The sequence below is a fragment of the Passer domesticus genome, chromosome 5, assembly GCF_036417665.1.
Source record: "Passer domesticus isolate bPasDom1 chromosome 5, bPasDom1.hap1, whole genome shotgun sequence".
Classification (NCBI taxonomy): Eukaryota; Metazoa; Chordata; class Aves; order Passeriformes; family Passeridae; genus Passer; species Passer domesticus.
The window spans coordinates 30,093,299-30,112,024 of record NC_087478.1 but is presented as its reverse complement, the minus strand read 5'-3'; the positions used below and the strand labels follow the sequence as shown (position 1 = coordinate 30,112,024).

At 34.7% G+C, this 18,726-nt stretch overlaps 1 protein-coding gene across 4 annotated transcripts in view; it reads right to left on the bottom strand.

The window, feature by feature from the left end:
* Positions 1 to 7,389: 7,389 nt before the first annotated feature.
* The window catches only part of SLC16A7 (solute carrier family 16 member 7), an 82,508-nt gene continuing 71,171 nt past the window's right edge, over positions 7,390 to 18,726 (bottom strand). For all 4 annotated transcript variants that reach the window (XM_064422527.1, XM_064422524.1, XM_064422525.1 and 1 more), the window contains one exon: positions 7,390 to 17,866. In XM_064422527.1, coding sequence (XP_064278597.1) covers positions 17,595 to 17,866 — 272 coding nt within the window. In that variant the 3' untranslated portion in view covers positions 7,390 to 17,594. The remainder of the gene's footprint in view (positions 17,867 to 18,726) is intronic.

The window sequence follows — 18,726 nt, the reverse complement described above, 5'->3', positions numbered from 1 at the left end:
CATTAGGTTTATTGTTAATAGGCTTACAATGTCAGATCTATCATGTAGCCAATGCATTTCTAGTAAAAATGTTCGGTGTAATTACAGAGCTTATGGGGATTAGGAGCACCATTTATTTCTTGGAATGCTTTCCACTATACTGACTTCTTCAAACATCATAAAACCTGTGCTGTAAACTTTCTTCTTTTTCTTGCTAGCTGGCTGTAATTATTATGGGGAGAAAAAACCGTAAAAATAAATACATTTTGCTTATGCTGTGCAGAATTGTAGTAATAGTGTTGATTTACATGAGACAAAGATCTGAGTTCTCAAATGCCATTACTTAATCAAGCTATGAATACAGTTTTACTTGGATCTATTTTTACTTAAAACATGTGTTGATCTTTTCTGGATATATTCAATCACTTTCACAGTTTAGCATATGACATATCAAATCCTCTCATTTTTTCCCAAATTATTTATGACAAATTGACAGCTCTTAGCACCAGGCTTGTAGTGCTTTATATGATGCATGACTTAAACAGTGAGTTCCTCAAATGGTCAAATATCAGTTGATATAGCTCTTTTATACAGCAGTCAAATTTCATTTAATTCTGGGAAGGTAATCTTAACTATTTCTTGCATTTTGTCAGCAATTTTTTTTACCTCATAATGCTGCATACAAATACCTATGTTCAGTACAAATATCTTCCAGAAGTAAGCCAAGAAACTTCATAGAAACTGCTTTGCCTCTGGAATGGAAAGAATTTTTACTAAATGAGAGTCATGACTATGACATTTTCCATAATTTTGTAAAAAAAACCCCAGAATGATTACTTCCTTTGCACAGGTATTTGCTTCAATACAATGGGCAGCCACCAGAAGACCAGGTTAACAGAGAGGGTCAGAAAGTTGTAGATAGCCATAAAATTGAAAATTCTCAGATCCTTACATAAAGAGTTACTTCAGCACATTGGCCTGGTCTTTGATGAGCCTTTTTTTTTCTTTTAATGCATACAATTGGCTGTACTTTAGTTCATCCCCTTGAAACTACATTAAAAGATGTAGAGAGTCCCAACTAGACTTCTTACAAGAAGACTTGCACCACTCTTTAAAGATTTAAAACTAAATTTGTATTCTCCTGAACTCAGTTCTAAGCTGCAGTTTTGAAGTTTGAGAAGGCCAAAGATGCCTTTCATTTCTTTTGTGAAAGTATGGATTTCATGAACAGAGCAGCAAGTCTGCTTTTTGACTTTACACAACTTTGATTGCCAGAACATTTCAGGGCCATTTCTTTAATCTTCTGAGAAGATTCTCTTGATGACTCAGATTATAAAGATAGATCTCATTTACTGATCCGTGCAAGCAGATGAAGTTTCTGACACTTTCATATATAATCTTCCTAACAGAAGAACTTAAGTAGATGAAATATAAAATAGAGAGTTAATTATGAATATAGAAAAACTGCCTGAATTAAATGAGGATTGTTCCCTATGAGCAGAAAAGCTTTAGAAGTTGAAATATGAAACTTTTTAAATGATTAATATTTTAAATTGAAGGGAATCAAATGGAAATTCAGCTGAAAGTTACCTGGAGAGCTCCATAGAAATTGTATATTTAGTATAGCAGATTCTTATGGAACTTAGTGCGTACATGCTAGAAAAAATGAAAGTGAAGAGATAAAAGCTGTATTCAGAATGGAGATTTTAAATTATTTGATTGAGATGAGAATTCTTTGTGTTAGTGATGAGTGAATTTGACTGACTCTTTTTACAACCCTATTTTCTTTAAATGTAAAGAGATCAGGAAAGTAACTCTGTAAAATATTTGCTTTCTGAAGCAAATTAATTATTTTTATATTTGTGTTTATTATATATATTTATATATACATAATATTCCTGGGGATTAATTTAGAAATTGCAATTCTCTGCAGTCACAGTCAATTTCCAGAACTGTTACCTGCATAATAGCTCATAGATTTCAATGGTAAGATTTACCCGAAGAAATATATGCTGCTAGTTCAAAGCAACTACTGACATCTCCAGCTGAGAGCCATCAACTCATTTAAATCAAGTCGCAATCAAGGAAAAAACCCAAACTGTTGAACAATTCTGAAACTTCCAGAGCTCCATGAAGACTCTCAGTTTTTATATGTATTCAGAAATTCAGTAAATCAAATGCTTTGGATGAACTTTACAATAGACATGTTCATTCTTGCTCTGTATTAAAAGCTTAACTGTAGAGGGCCACAGCCTTCTTAAAAGTCTATTTGTTTCAACTCTTCTATAATGTAATGGAAATCATATTGTAAATAAAAAGTGACATTCATAATTGCAACACAGCAGGCACAATCTCTGCATTTAACCTTTAAGTCTCTGTCACGTATTGCAACTGAAGGCAGGAGGATAATTGTGATGTCCATTAGTTCACAAAATGTTTTAGAAACACTATTGTTAATTGAATCAGAGACTGCTCACTTCACACTTCATAAATCAGACATCAACGAAGAAACAGAGATCATCATGTCCTCCCTGGATTGTACTTATTTTTTCCTTCCTCCATTCTTCCTTTTATTTGTGCCTTTGAAATCAAGGTTTTGGAGAACAACAGACTGCTAATCCTGAGAGGACACAACCATTTTCATTGTAGTGTTCCAACAGGCAACTCATTTACGATTGTCTCACAGGCACATGTGGGTTGGAAAAACTGAAGCAACCACAGCACGTGGCCCTAGAAAACCTCCCCACTCCCTCTGCTCACCTAATAGTCTTACTAACAAAGCTAGTTTGGAGTGCTGCTCATCAGTTCCTACTCCTCACACACACACCCGGTTCAGAGCTGCTTTTAGGAAGAGGCAAATAGCAAAAATAATGTGCTTTTGAGAACTATTTGCTGATGTGGATCAGCCAGGCTTAAGGATAGAAGAACAGAGAGGATGTGGATGATAATTAAGCAGAGATAATCTGTTTCTTTATTTTAGGTAATCTGTTTCTCTATCTTGAAGCAAGTGGCTACTGTGACATAAATATTTCACTGAGTGTCTATAACATAATATGTAACAACCTGTCATGCAGAGGCAAAACATATTGCAGTAAGAATACTACTCAGCAGTAATCAGATATATTTTTAGAGACCATTTTGAGAGATACAACAGTGCATTTAGAAAGTCCCTGTGAAAGAAAAATGTAAGAAAAGAACTAGGCAGGTAAAGACCAGCTCCTAGACTCCACTTACCTGCTTTTAGCTTAGATATTACTCACATGTTAATGGGAAAGCAGAGATTTTCCTCTTTGTTGCATCTTGCCTCGAGACTAGGAACTATGAAAGAGTAATATAGCAATATACCCCATTAAAAAAAAGGCAGTTTTAAAATTTGTCTGATTCTTTTCTGAACCAGGAAGTTGTTTTCAGGCCAGAGGTGTTAGAAAGTGAGTAGCTGTGTTGTTCATCTTCTTCAGGGATGCTAGCAATTTCATGCTGTGAACTTATTGCCTGCAATTCTGTAACAGGGGAAGTGGTTCTTCAGCTGCTAAAAGGTGACATGGAAAACAGTATGTGTTCTGAGAACATAAAAATATTAGTGATCACTGATATTATCCCTTCACTTCATAGGTTTCACCTTTCTTTACTGAGGTCTCTAGTCATGACTTCTTGTATACTTATAAAGGTAGGAAAATAGGTCTAGAAAGTTACTTGGAAATTTCCTGTAACAATTCATAGTACAGACATGAAACAAATTTAAATTATCTTGCATTTTAATTTCTTTTTATTTATACTGTGATTCTATTTAAAAGGACAATTTTCTAAAGGTATAAGCCATCCCATAAAGTATGCATTAAAAAAAAAGCTTTTTCAGGAGTTAAAGAGAAACCTATGGAGGTGTTCTGTGATATTTTTACAGTTGAAACTTGTTTTTTGTTCCTTCCACCCAGCCTAAGGTACTTCCAGCATGTGATTACTAAGAATTTTCCTAGTCACTTGTGTTGGCCAAAAAATTTTGACCAAGAATGTATTTTTCCATAAAGTGACCAAACATTTCTTAGCAGAGAAACCCTCCTAGGTACAGGCACTCTTATGTGCAAAAATCTATTCACAAAGACCTTTGATTGACTCATGTGAGTTTTTTCATGCTTTTGGTAAAATATATCAGAAAGAGAACCCGCCAAATTAAAACCGTTACTTTTTCCCTGTCTATTATGTTCATCCATACTTAAGTTTACAAAAGCAAAAGAAAGAACCACACAAACCATTTAGCCTAAAAGTTTTGTGATCATCCCTTTGCAGGGTTTGGGGCAGAGTGAGGAAGAGTCTGGACTGTGTTTAAAACAGATACGTGATGTAACCCAGCAAGACAAGCCGCTGACCTGAGCACCTTGCAGCACTGAAGCAAGGCATTGCTTAGCGGTGCATTGCGGATGCTTAGCTGTATTCTGGAGAATGTGCAAAAGTGTGAGGTCAGCAATTTCCACTTCAGGCTCCACAGTCAGCTCTCTTGTCAGCACTCCGGGGAAGGTGAGAGAAAGGTTGTCCTGGATGCCCAGCAGTGACTGTTGCTTCAATAAACAGAAAACACATTGCTGAGTCTGAGGACACAGGTGTGGGATAAGTTATTAACAGATACTCAAACAGGGGTTGTAAATGGCTTCAGGGTGATTCATGCCTGTTGATGCCCAACACCAACTGAAGTACTTAAAACAGTTTTCTGGTTTTAAACTCCTGTTAGTGTCACTCTTAAGGACAATGGAGTATGTCACACTTTGAATACCTAGGACTGCGTACTTCTGCTAACAGCCCACTTGCAACCCTTTGCCAGATGCACTGAATCTCCAGGTTGCTGCTGCTGCTGTTACAAAGACAGAACTTAAAAATTAGATTTTAATAAGTTTCCCTTGATTAATTTTAAGAGAAAAATCTAGCTTTAATAAACTGAGTGGAACTCAGAATTAAGACCATTTAATGACACTGTTACTTGTGGGAATAACATTGCCAGAAAGATTAACTCTCTTAGAAAATAATTGCTACTTTTAGGCAATTTCTCATTTTCAGTAACCTTTTGTATCCAGATGAAACTTTTATGCCTCTGGGTTTGTGGCTAGGAAGAAAAATACCTAGTTCTGTGAAGCAGCCATTTTCAATTAGCAGTGTGGCCTGGCAGCCAAGAGAACCAGCCATGTCCTGGAGTGCATCAGGCACAGCATCACCAGCTGAGCAAGTCCTGCTTTACACTGGTGTGCCTCCACCTTGAATATTGTTGTGGGTGCTAAGGATATAAAGCTATTGGAGAGTGCCCAAAGAGGGGCAACAAAGATGGTGAAATGTCCGGGCAGAAAGCCTTGAGTAAAGGTCATTTGGGCTTTTCAGCCTGGAGAAGAGAAGACTGAGGGGAGAGTTCATTGCTGTATGCAGCTTCCACATGAGAGAAAGAAGAGGTGCAGACACCGATCCCTTCTCTGTGTTGACCAGTGACAGGACCTAGGGAAATGGCCGAAATGGCCTGAAGTTGTCAGGGGATGTTTAGGTTGGGTATTAAAAAAAGACTCTTTACCCAAAGGGTGGCTGGGCATTGGAACAGGCTCCCCAAGGAAGTGGTCATGGCACCAAGCCCAGAAGAGCTCAAAAATCATTTAGACAACACTCTTGGGCAAAATCATTTGGACAACACTCTTGGGCACATGGTGTGGGATGTCTTTCCCAGGGCTGGAATTCAATGAGTTGAACTTGAAGATCCTTGTGGGTCCCTTCATGAAATTGTACATCAAACAAACACAATAAATCCAATGTCAAAGTAAACACACAAAAAAACCCCCTATGGATTTTATTAATACCCAATAACAAGGCCTTCTATTATTTACAGTGGACATCAGCTGAATAAAAATAAATAGATTATCAAAGCAAATCTACTTTTTTTCAGTCTTTTAAAAGCTGTGGGTATTGTGACTTTTCAAACCAATGCACTTGCTGTGAGACACTCGGGGAATTCTGAATCCACAGGGGATTTTTGCTGTGCAAAAGCAATTTTTTGTGTACTAGCAATTATTTTTACTGATGTTCCTTCACTTTGCATAAAATATTTGATGTTGGATGACATATAGTCCAGATAGTAGAGTGTCACTATGCAAAATGAAATGAAAGATGCCTCATTTCAGTGGCAGTAAAAAATATGAGTAGGAGAGAAACTCAGTCCTGAATCCCCAGCAGCTTTAGAAGAGGGATCATGGGGTCATTCACGTCAGCCAGAACCGAACCTGTCTCTCAATATGTCTGATGAATAATGCCATCATTGCTAAACTCTGTTGTTTCAGAAATTTAATCCAATTTTCCTTTTATGTCCATTTAAAAGGTTCAAAATGGAATTGAAAATCTTTGTTTTGTAATTAAGGCAAATAAACACTTTTTCTGTGAGGGGAAAAAATCCTCTTAATTTCATCCTCAACCTTTTTCTTCCAATTATTCAGTTCAGAGATTGAACTGAAAAACTGTGGTGCCTTACTGCTATTCATTTATCATTCAGGCCAAACTGGAATTGCTGTTATTAATCAAAGTATATTATGATGGTTGGTAAAATGAATCACTGTTCCTCCAAAATAAACTCTTTGTAAATGAAAACTGATACATGTATGATATATCAAAAATGTTGCCATTTCTGTTGGTACCTTGCTAGAGCTTTAGGGTCCTACAGGACCATTTCTGAAAATATTTATTTTGTGGAAAATGCAAGCACAAACAAGTAAGCAATGTCTGAACTAGATTATCTAAGATAAATGTTTTCTTTTAGTATTCAGTTAAAACTATTTCAAAAGAAAGCTTTGAGAGTTTTATTATGTTTTCATAACACATTTTCCTAAATATTTCACATTAATTTTGTGCTGAGAATTTAATGACATAAAGAAGTTTAATTAAATGCCTGTGTAATTTGTAGGTCTTCATGAACTTTCATGAGGATGATAAAACATAAACAGATTGTGCTGATGAACTTCTGCTTGTCTTAAATTAAGAAACAAGTAAAGCAGCATTAGCAAATTTTCCATTCCAATTTCATAAACATTAAAATGTTCAAGTAGTGTGCACATTAAAGCGTGCACATTTCCAGCTTATGAAAAATTATATGAAGGGGAAGTAGGAACAGCAGTAAGAATTGACTTCAACTCTATACAGCTGATATACAAGGCATGAAAATTCTGCTGTCACAGTTTTAATATATATATAAACATATATTGCTTGATTAACTATGTTTACACAATTTCCAGGGGTAAAAAATTATAATTAAATTCTGAAAAAAAGAAACACATAAAAGAAAGAAAATTCATAGGTGTTTTTTAATGAAACAAAATAAATCCTTGTATTGATATTACTCTTAAAAGCACTCAAATTAAAACTGACAATTTCCAGGCAATAAAATCTAATCTGATCTTAAATTGAAATAATATTTACAAGATTTATTGGGCGATATCTGAAAATGCTGAACAGTATATCCTCCAGGCATGCATTTTGATTCCTTTTTTTCTTTATGGAGACGTCACAATTTCTAAGGAATTTCTCAGAGGTCCTTTTTATCATATAAGGTCCAAACAGTTGGAAAAAAAGCTTTTTTTGTGTTTTCTTTGTTTGTGGTTTTTTTGTTTGTGTTTTTGTTTGGGTTTTTTTTCCTTACTCTTATTGTTGGGAGATTTTACAGCTGAGGCAGTTGGTGTATGGGTGTTCACTCCTTATATCACACCCCCACAAAGTCTCCTCCTCTCCCTGGGCAGCAGGGTGAGTGTGTACAAACCTGGCCTCAGCAGATCAGCCTGTGGGCTGTGGCCTCTCCCACCACGAACCCAGGCAGAGATGATTTTCAGCACAGCTGCTGAGTTTGGCTTCCCTTGTGAATTCATTCTTCTCCCTCAGCCTTGTTTACTTCTCCTTAGACCTGAGATATTTGCACAAAGTAACACCTTTATCTTATCTCAAGTTCTCATCAGAGTCCACATTCCTGTCTGGAGGCATATTTGGGGAGGGGTGGCCTTCAGTGGTCAGTAGCCACTACACTGGACAAAGGTACTTCAATGATCTTAACAATGTTTAAAACATTAATCATTGATTCAGTCTCTCACATTTGCATGATCAGTATCAGTGATAAAGTTAGGAGGAGAAGAATATATGAAAGAAGGAAAGTAACTTAATTACCTTCCAGGCCCATTTACTCTGAATTCTGACTAAATCCCAGAAAAGAAAATCATCTGAGTATTAGTTTTGACAAATTACTTTAAATTCTCATATATTAATGTGAAGTATTGATTTGAGGTAATTTTCAAATAATACATGAAATCTGTGATTATAAAATTTTAAACTGAATTCAAGACAGTACAGTCCTCAATGTTTAAAGATCCATTTGCACTGAAAAAAAGTGGGTAAAATGTCCTAAAAATATAAATCTGACTCAGTGTTTCACCTGGATTATGTCCAGGTGTATCATCTTTATTTTATATTTTCTGAGAAAAAAAGTGAAACTTTGGATTAGGTCGAGAGTTCCTCTGTACAGAAAAACCAGCAAGACTGAGGTGTCATGCTAGTCAAAAAAAGAACATTATCATATTCTCATATGTAAGTTTTGAGGTGAGAACATCATTATGTTATACAACAGGATGCTGTAAGAAGCTTCCATGACAAAAATAAGCCTTCAGCGAATGGATGTATATTAACTAAGACAGACTTACAATTTGATGTCACCAGGCATGGGTAATTAGAAGTCATCTAATGAAATGGAACTACGTATTCAACCAGTTGAATCACAATCACCAATTATGTGACTATTGTTAATACACTATATATATATATAACACTTAATTTCCTTTGACTTATGTTTCAGACCTTATATTTAAAAACCAATGCTGGTACCTCTGATCTCTATCTGCAATGTAAGAAGATGAAGCAAGACATAATGTGCTATGGCAAATGCAGATGCTTGCCAGCTTCCAGTCACCTGTGTCCTCTTCAGATTCCCAAGACATTTGAAAACAATTGCTAGAGGTTTTGCAACAATATCAGCCAACACTTCTCAGATTAATCCCATCAGGTCCCATAGACTTTCAGAGAACCAGCTGGCATAGCAGATCCCACACAAGTTGAGGGTTGACTGCTTGTTATAGATTAGGAACTTCAATGAATGATAATGTTTTTAAAGTCCTGATCAGAGGAATAAAACTGTGGAAGCTATTAATGTTGAGTTGCAATGGCATGTGCAATCTATTTACTTGACTTGGAATAATCAGCAGAGTTAAAAGGGGTCATTACTAGAATAAAATAACATTTGTTGGAAAACACTAACAGCTCATATTAGAAACAAACTACAGACTGAGGTCTCCATTTATCTTGCCACTACACGATCAAAATACAAAACCTCATTAATAGGAATGATTTTTCTGAAATCAGTATCTATTTTTCAGCAATGTATTTTAGTCATGCATTTAGATTCAGTGAGGCAAAACATCTTCAGGCCCAAAAGTGATATCAGCTGTGTCTCTGAGCAGGGTTAAATATCATATCTTGTTCATTGTTTCAAAAAGACAATTTTACTACTAGATATTTTTAACTTTTTTTTTGTTCTTTAGCTTGGTTAATACCTGAAAATGGATTTTTATGATTATTAAAACAGTCAGACATGCAAATATTACAAGGGTCCATAATCTAAACAATATCAAAATATATTTTGACAGCTGAATCAAAACTTCTGTATCATGAAGGTTATATGTATAATTCTTTGAAAATAGATTTTACAGTTATTAGAAATATAACAACCGTTTGCTTTGATAAAGTTATTTCTTCCTTATTCAATAGTTAATACTTTATATCTTTGTTTTCTAGTAGCCTCCTGTGCATCTATCTAAAAGATGTGTAGATAGTATGCAAAGGTGCATCTTAATACTGTCTCTAACACCTCCCCAATATCTTAATTTTAATTATCCAATCACATTCTGTAAATAACATTTTAACTGGGGCAAAAAATCATAGACTGAAGTCAATTTACAAAAACATGGGAACAGACAATATTCAGAGGATACAAAGTAAGACTTATCTACATACACTATTTCAAGACGTGGATAAATTCCTCTTCTGTAGCAAAATGAGTATTGGTGACTAAGGAATAACATTCCATGTACATGGAACATAGGAACACATCCAAATCCAAGTAACGGGGAAAAGAATCCCTGGTGTCCAGATGGTGAAACTAGGAATAGCAAGGGGTTGGTACAATGTTCTGCTACTAACAGTAGCTTTTCTCCACAGGAAATCTTGAAGTTCTGTTTCTGTATGCAACAAGAAATTATTTTGAGACCTTTGCTACAACTGAATTGTGAACCAATCTATGAATATTTGCATACTCTGAAGGTGTAAATAATATACTATTAAGGAGCCTAAGAAATAGAATTTGCATCGTTTCAGAAAAACTTTACATGGAAATTTTATTTTCTTTTTTTTTTCCTCCCAACTGCTTATTATACACAATTTTCATTGTAATTTCCCATAAATATATATGGACAAACTTGACATATTACACAGTAGTACAAGCCTGGACTAGAAGTTAATGAACAAAAATGCATTTAAATACAATTTAATGCAATGCATAAGCACTTTACAGGGTTAATATACATTATGAACAATGAATTTTGTCAGGTCAAAAAAAGGATTTGGCATCTAGAAAGTTATCATTCACTCATATCTCTTTGGAACATAAATAGCACCTCTAGCTAATAAATGATTGTCAAAAAAAAATCTAGCCAATTTATTCAAGTAAAAACCATACAGTATTGCAAAATACAGAAAGGAAGAAACAACTTTATTAGTCAACAACAATGGTTACTGCATGTTTAATTATTGCATAGCAATACCAGGTTCTGTTGATAAACTGAAGATACGATGAACTTTCCAAGCAGGCTATAAATGGAAAATGCAGCTGTATCACTCTTTGAGGAAGAGAATTTATGCAAATGACTTATGTACCACTCTGAAAAATCTCCCAGTAATTTTAAAGTGTAACTGTTTTAAAGAGTGAGAGCCAAATGTAGACTTTTCATGGGCTTGCCTACATGCAGACCAATTAAAACCACCAAAACCTGCAAAAATTATGATATATTGTCAGTGTTTTTAATGACTAATGTTCTAGAGAATTTCACATATTAATCTAACAGGAATATTGTTTGCAGGGGCTTGAGTGTTCTCACTTTCCATACTTGTTACAAAAAATATAATGTCCACCAATATTTTGTATGAACTGGTCACACATGTCACATTAGCTGAAAACTCAGTATATTGGTTGCAGTCTGTTCAGAGATCATTTTGTTAATATTTCCACAGCAATGACACCCCACCAACAAGTTCATCAACAATGTAGGTTTTGCTGTATACCTTAATGAACATTCTCAGTGATCTTAGGCTGCTTTGAACTGAGTCATGGTTGGAAACCAGTGTTATGTAATACTGCAGCATTTTAATTAATTTTTATTATAAATAAATCTAGCAGAAACTGAAAAATAGCATATGCCCTTACAAAAAAGCTTAAAATTTTTCTGTCATTTGTGGAAGTTTTTTATTTGCTTACAATTATGTTTCATTTATCAGGCACAATATGTAACTTACTCTAAAACATTATATATATTTTATATATACAGAAATATATATAATATATATAAATTAGAGTTTTATATATAGGGGAATACATATATACACACATACCACATCTGCATATATATTCCCTTATATATGTCCATATATACATTCACAGACGACATAAACAATTTTCTCTGGAAATAAGAAAAATGAAGGTTATAAACTGCTCAAAGAAGGCTTGAAAGGAAATAATTTCCATTGGGGTAAACAGACTTGTTTGTATATTTATTCAAATATATCCTCTGTATGTTATAATCTACATTCAGAATGTATGGTGGGATTTTTTAAAAAAAATTATTTACATAGGCTACTAAAATAATACATATTGTGCGTTAATTTAGGGACTGATTCATTAGGAATATTATGCAGGCATAGAAAATTTGCCAGCTGTGTTTGCTGTGTTATATCTGATGGTCCTGAGATTTGGAATGGAGAAAATAAGGCTGAAATCTCCACTGAAGCCATATCACCTCAAATGTTTGGTAAAGCTCCTTGATTGGTATTTTTATGTTGTCTTTAGTGGACTGTGTAATAGGTCCTAGAAGGTAAGAATTGTTTGAGGAATATCTTTGAAGGAACAATCATCTCTGGTTTTGTAAAGAGCATATGAAGAATAATCATCATTCCTTGACCCCAATCTAATATTTTGTGAGTACTTCCTTCAACTGCCCCATAAAAGGAAAAGCAAGCTGAAATTTGCTATTATTTCTAAACCAGAAACCCAATTTTTTTTTCAGGGATGCAAAATGCAAAACGTTCTATAATAATTTTATAAACTATTCGGATATATTAACTTTGCTAATTTCCCTAACTCAGAAACTGTAAGAAAACAAAAAATAATAGTGGTCAGCATCTCACAGAAAGATCATTAGACTTTGGATAGCTAAATGACACATTGAGTTTTTAAACCAGATCAGTGATGCAAAAACTTCATAGGTATGGGTTAAGATTAAAAATATGTGAACTGATACAAAGATGTGATCACAGATATGCCCTGCCTTGAAAACAGAAGTGCAAGCAGCTTTAAATATTTGGGAGACTTTCCAATAGTCTGTACAGGTTTTACCATTATGCATTTTGTTAACTCTATTCTTCCAGGGTTGTGCAAGTCTCCAAACTTCAACTGAGAGGTAGATGATGAGAAAAATTTGAACTGCAAAACTACAACATGCAAATTATATTGAAATCACGCAGCAATGCTTATGCAAATTCTGATCAAAAATGTGATAGTACATGCAAGCACTTTCATTATATATATATTTGCAAAAATATCAGAAGTGCACCCACCCCCAAAAAATTCCAAACAGCCTTAATAAAACTGGTAAGCCATCTCTGAAAATAATTATTTTTAAATTCTCTTTATATTCCTCTCTGTGAGTATAAAAATAGTCATCTATAGAGAAACTAACAAAATTTGCCTGATTCAATTTTGTTATAGGCAAAATTGTCAGTGTCATTTATAGCATGTTCATATATAAAAGTGGTGACTTTGCTTTGCTTAGTGAAATCCTGATAGCAGTCCAAAATCTGGCTGCATGTAGTATCTTTAACTTATGTATACCAGTATCTCTCCACTAATATTCACAACCGGACATGAAAGAAGGAAGTGAAAAATGTTGCATTTGGCAACAGGAAAATGTGTCATTTCATGAAAAAAAAAACAAGAAAGAATTAAAGATAAGTCACTACATACCCAGTTCAAATTTTTTGTTACATCAAAATGAAGTATGGGGTGGTGCAGGTGGGGAACATTTAAAAGGAATGAGAATTCTCTGGGAGGAAAAATCATGTACACATTGCCAAATGTTTTTTAAGCACAGTGGATGCTGATATGCAACACAACCATTAAAATTCATGTGAATTTGCATCAATGTCAGTGAAATTGCTGCCATTCACTTCAGCAGTAAGTAAAGCTGTACCTCCTCTCAATAAGGACAGCATCACTTAAAAAAAGTCTATTTGAAAATGAAGTAAGATTTTCCCTACCTCTGTTACAGTAGTTCACAAAACACACTCCTGAAATAAAAGACTACAAAGTCTTTCATATAAAAAGATGCTTTTCTGAACTTCATGGAAATACAGAATTAACAACAATTGCAAGCACAGTTTAATGGGGAGAGAGGAGAGAGTGAAATTTTGATACATTCCTGAAATAGTACTGAGAATTATTAGTGAAGAGTCTTTCTCTGGAATTGGAAAGGGCAATACAGGAGAATTCTCCAGCTAATAGAGTATATGACATAAAAAAAACACAAAAGAGAGAGAAGTATTGGGACGTGTACTTTAAAATTACTTGAAATTTAACCCTGATATGAAATTGCGAAAATATTATTGATGCTATCCACCTTCCTACTAGTTTTAAATTTTTCGCATTATTTTTTCTAGAAGACAAAAAGGGCAATCAGGCTTAGCAATACTGTAGTAGAGAAATTAAAAGAATGAAGTATACACGAGTATAAATGAGAACAAGATCAATTAAGGATTTGCTTGCACTGACTGAGACTACAGATTCTTAGAGCTCATAAGAGACGCATGTGCTAGAAAGTTGGAGTACATTTCTTAACCACTGATCAGGGGAATGTATTAGTGCTGACCCTTCAGTGGTTCAAACTGAGGGTCAGATAATGTAGAGAAACCAGAGCAATTCAGAGAAATTGTGTATATACCTAGGTCTAATCTCAAAAGCAGAAATGTAGTGATCAAATGATTTACAGTACAAATTACAGGTCAGTGCAAGTAGGAGTGATATTCAGGAGTTTGAAGACAAGTTATACTCATTTTGCTGCTTTGCTGCTTTGATGTTCAGAATGAAGTTGATTCAAGGCAATTTATTATTATAATTTCATTTAGAAATAAGAGCTACCTATACTAGGCAATTGCCCCTTTAGAACCTGTTATTTGGAAGACACAGGTTTTTAATTTGAGACAGTTTTTGCATAGATACAGTTCCAATTTTCTTCACTCATCTCTGGGTTCTTTAATCTTCAGTAGTATCAAGAGTATGCTGATGGGTTTTATTTTGTTGCTATTATTAAGAGAAAGAGTAATGAACGAGGTGTAAGAAAATGTTTAATGTGGCTCTTCCTACTTTATATTGCTCTAGTTGCCTAATCCCATAAGGCCACATTATTTTGCTTCATGGGATTAAAAACTGCACATTGGTGAGTGGTGGTAAGCAGCTCTTACACTCCTATTACCTTTTAACATAATGGATCAGAGACGAAAGAGTAACATCTCTGTAGAGTGTTTATGGAAATTTTTATTTTTCTGAGATAGTGATTTAATTTTTGCTGCTAGTGGTCAGATGTGTCTGTGGCTCGAGGAACTTTGTTTTTCCCTTATTTCCTATGCCATGTTGTTTTGCATTCTGAGATCCTGCATAGAACAGGCAAGTTGCCTGCATATTTCCTGAGAGACTTTTTTTAATCATCATTTTTATGAATCCTTTATTTACTCAACAGCAACTTTTAACAGCCTTCAGTCAAAAGTTAACACTGCTTGTATTCTACCCTTATTCTTAATCATGCTCCTTTATTGCAAAGAGATAACAATAAGCACCTACAATTTTACCTCAGACATTTTGGTTCAGTTCCTGTATTAATCTCTTTTCAAATAATCTCTGCATTTCTATCAGTGGCTATCAAGAGCAGAGTCATATTCCATATGACCACTCTTCAGCTAAAAGTTCAGTTCATCTTTCACAGTCCAGTATTTATAACTGATAATCCTTAATGTATGAAAGCTTAGTATCTATGAAACTCATCCCTTGCTGGCTGTGGGCACACAAGGCCTTCACAGCTCCTGGAATTCACTCAGTATGTTTGTACAGCCAAAAAGAGAGCAATGCCTCATGTCATGGGGTGCTGGAAAGGCTAAGGTTCAGAGGGAGGTGCAATGTATTTATTTCCTCTCTGAAGCTGGGGCTTGGGAGAGGAACTGTAATTTTACTGGGGCTGAATCATTCCTCCTTTCAAAGTACACGGCTCGAGTCTGAACATGCAACCCATATTTTATCCCAAAACTCTGAAATGCATATATTTTGATTCTGATGCTCCTCAAAATTTACAGCATTTGTTGGAGAAGTTTGGTTTTCCTGAATATAACTAGGTAAAAAGTAGGTATTAAATTCTGTACCATGCTGAGAGTAGATTCATGTTTCTCCCCAAAACAGTGATGAGAAAATTTTTAAAAATCAGCATTACTGTGGAACCTTATAAAATGATAAACCAGTAAAACAGAAGCAAGAGCTATCAACATTTTTAGAAGAAAAATTAAAATAATATTGAAAATAATATTAAGAAATAACTTTCTTAAAAGCCCTCCCATATCTACTAGATTTTACTACTGAGTTTTTAATTTTGTTATTGGCACTTCAAAGTGTGTTTATCACAGTTAGTGTTTATCACTCAGTCCAATACATTTCCAAATTTTTCATATTTAGAAGAGGATTAAAATGAATAATTTTCTTTTCCTGGAATTGAGTGTAGGTGTATCCTGCATAAACAGTGCATAAATGTTTTATGAATCAGACCCTTAATTTTCACAATTTTTGAGGCATTTATAAGCATCCCTCCAAAATGAATAGCACCTTTCCTTACCTAGAAATAGAATAGATATAATTTCACACATTATCTTCAGAAGCTCGCACTTTTATCTTTTAAATGCAGTAGTAAATCATTTGTGTAAAGTAAAATTGTAGGTTAATGCCTTGTTTTGTCTAAAGGAAGAAGAACAATTGTGTACATTTTAATTTACATGATGGTCTGCATGAAATTGTAGACACAAGACTAAACATCCTGCATAAAACTGATATGTCAATACAAAGCTTCCAGACTGGCACTGTCAAGGTGCCTTGCAGCATTTTTGCTCAAAGCAGCAATACAAAAAGAAGTAGCTTTTCATTAAATTCCTGCAAATGGGAAGTGGGAACTGGGAAGCTACCCATCTGCAAAGATCTGAAGTTAGATCTTCAATCTCCTCTCAAGAAACCGTCAAACAACTAACGACTTGTCAATAAAGCCAAGCATCTACTTTGAAGTCATTGTCATGAAACTCATTAAGGCCACAAAAGCCAAGGGTTAGTATCCTTTTAACATCAGCAGATTATGAATCTAGTCCCTTTAGGAAAATGGCTTCACAGTTTGATCCAGATCCTTCAGCTACACAGGAATACACAGTCAACAAACTGATTGCCACTCTTGTTAGAAATGTAAATCTTGGGTTTAAACCTCTTATGTACAGGCTGATTTTAGCTAGCTTGAATTAGCAAGGTGTGAACATACTTTAAATTCAAATGTATATGTTGAAGTACTATGTAATCAGCTATAACTGGAGGAAACTACTTCTGGAATATATTATGAATCAGCTTTTTATTGCATTTTAGAGGTGTGTTCACCAATTATTTGTCTCCTACACTTAACTTTTATATCCATAATTGCTTATGCAGCCATATTTTTTATCTAGTGGGTGTACAAAAGAGAAGAATGTTTCAGTGTGCCACGGTCAGGTATTATGCCTCTTTTGAAACAAATCTTTGACTTTATCTTCTCTCTAATATTAATGGTAAATAGAATTTGGGCAGATTATTTCAATAGACTTTAACCACATCGTAAAGATGAATGCAAGTGTCTTCCCAAATGAGAGTAGGAGATACTTTTGCACTAGATACACTTCTGAAACAAAACTGTTATAGGAAGGCTTTATAGCCTGGTTTATCTGACTCTTGATTGTCCAGAGTCAAAATTTATTGGACTCATTTGCATTGAGCCACTACCTCTGTAATTGTAATTTTGTATCACTGAAACAAATAAACTCTAGATAGTAATTTAGCTTTGAGTCTTGCCATAGGGCAAAAATCTGTTCCCATCCAATATTGTGACTGATCATTATTATCACAAAACCTGGCCTGTGTCTTGAAGACATATTCCTAATGGAAGTCATAAATGTTGCCTTCTGAGATATATTTCAGACTAAATATTGGTTTCTCTTTCTGATGGGTCTTCAAGAGCTTTATCAGCTCTGCTGGAAGCATCTTCATTCTCATTGTTTGTTAATGGTTCTGCTTCCTTTGGGTCAGCGTTCTTCTGTGCTTTCTGTTTCTCATCTTCTAACTTCTTTTCTTTTGCCAAAAGCCTGTAGTTGATGGCGTTGCCAATGAACAACCAGATACTGGCCACAGTCACAATCACTCCGCAGACTAAATACATGTACTGATATTCACCAGTAACATCTACTAACCAACCTGAAATACAAAGATAAGAGGAGAGAAAAAGAGCATTTAGACTAGGATATCAAATAAAATACACATCTTTTCCCTGGGAAAAATATCTATATATTTTTTAGTTTTGAAGTTTGAGCAAAAATGCATTTTCAACATGTTAAAGTTGTCTAACATAGACAGTGGAACTCTCAAAAACCCCCTGTAATCAAGATAGCAATTGCCTTTGAAGACACATGTTGAAGAACTAAGTAAGTAAAGCTTAATGAATAATGACAGTTTTTCAGCTCTTTTATTTTCATTCTTTCATTACCTTATTATTTCATTCACCTCCTAATTGTGTTTTCCTATTGTTTGGAGTGACAGTCTGACACTCACTGAGGCTGCATAAAGACAATAGGATGAAGAGGTATGTGCCTCTTTAGGCTGCTGTCTCTGTGCATCAGCTGCCTGCTTTTCACTTTTACTTTCCTCTGACTGGTGAAACAGATAGAAAGGCTTCTCCCTTCAGCCATCACGCTCAACTGTTGAGTTTTAAACTCTGAGCCCTGTACCACAAACTTACATTCAGACCTCTGAGATTAAATTTTTTTATGACAAGGAGAGAAAAATATAGCAGTTCTTCCAATTTATGAGATTTCCTTCTAAATTTTTCCAATTCCCAAATTAACCTTTGTATGTATCCAAGTATTCAGCTCTGAACTTTCCTATGCTATAATTGAAACTCATAGGGTGAGTTGCACACTTCAATTTAGTATGCATTTAGATGCTTTTACTGGACTGAAAACATAATGCTAGCCTATTCACCTGATACACATTTACAAGCCATGAAATTATTCCAAACATTTTTTTTTTTTTTTTACAAACCTAGTATTGGGACAAAT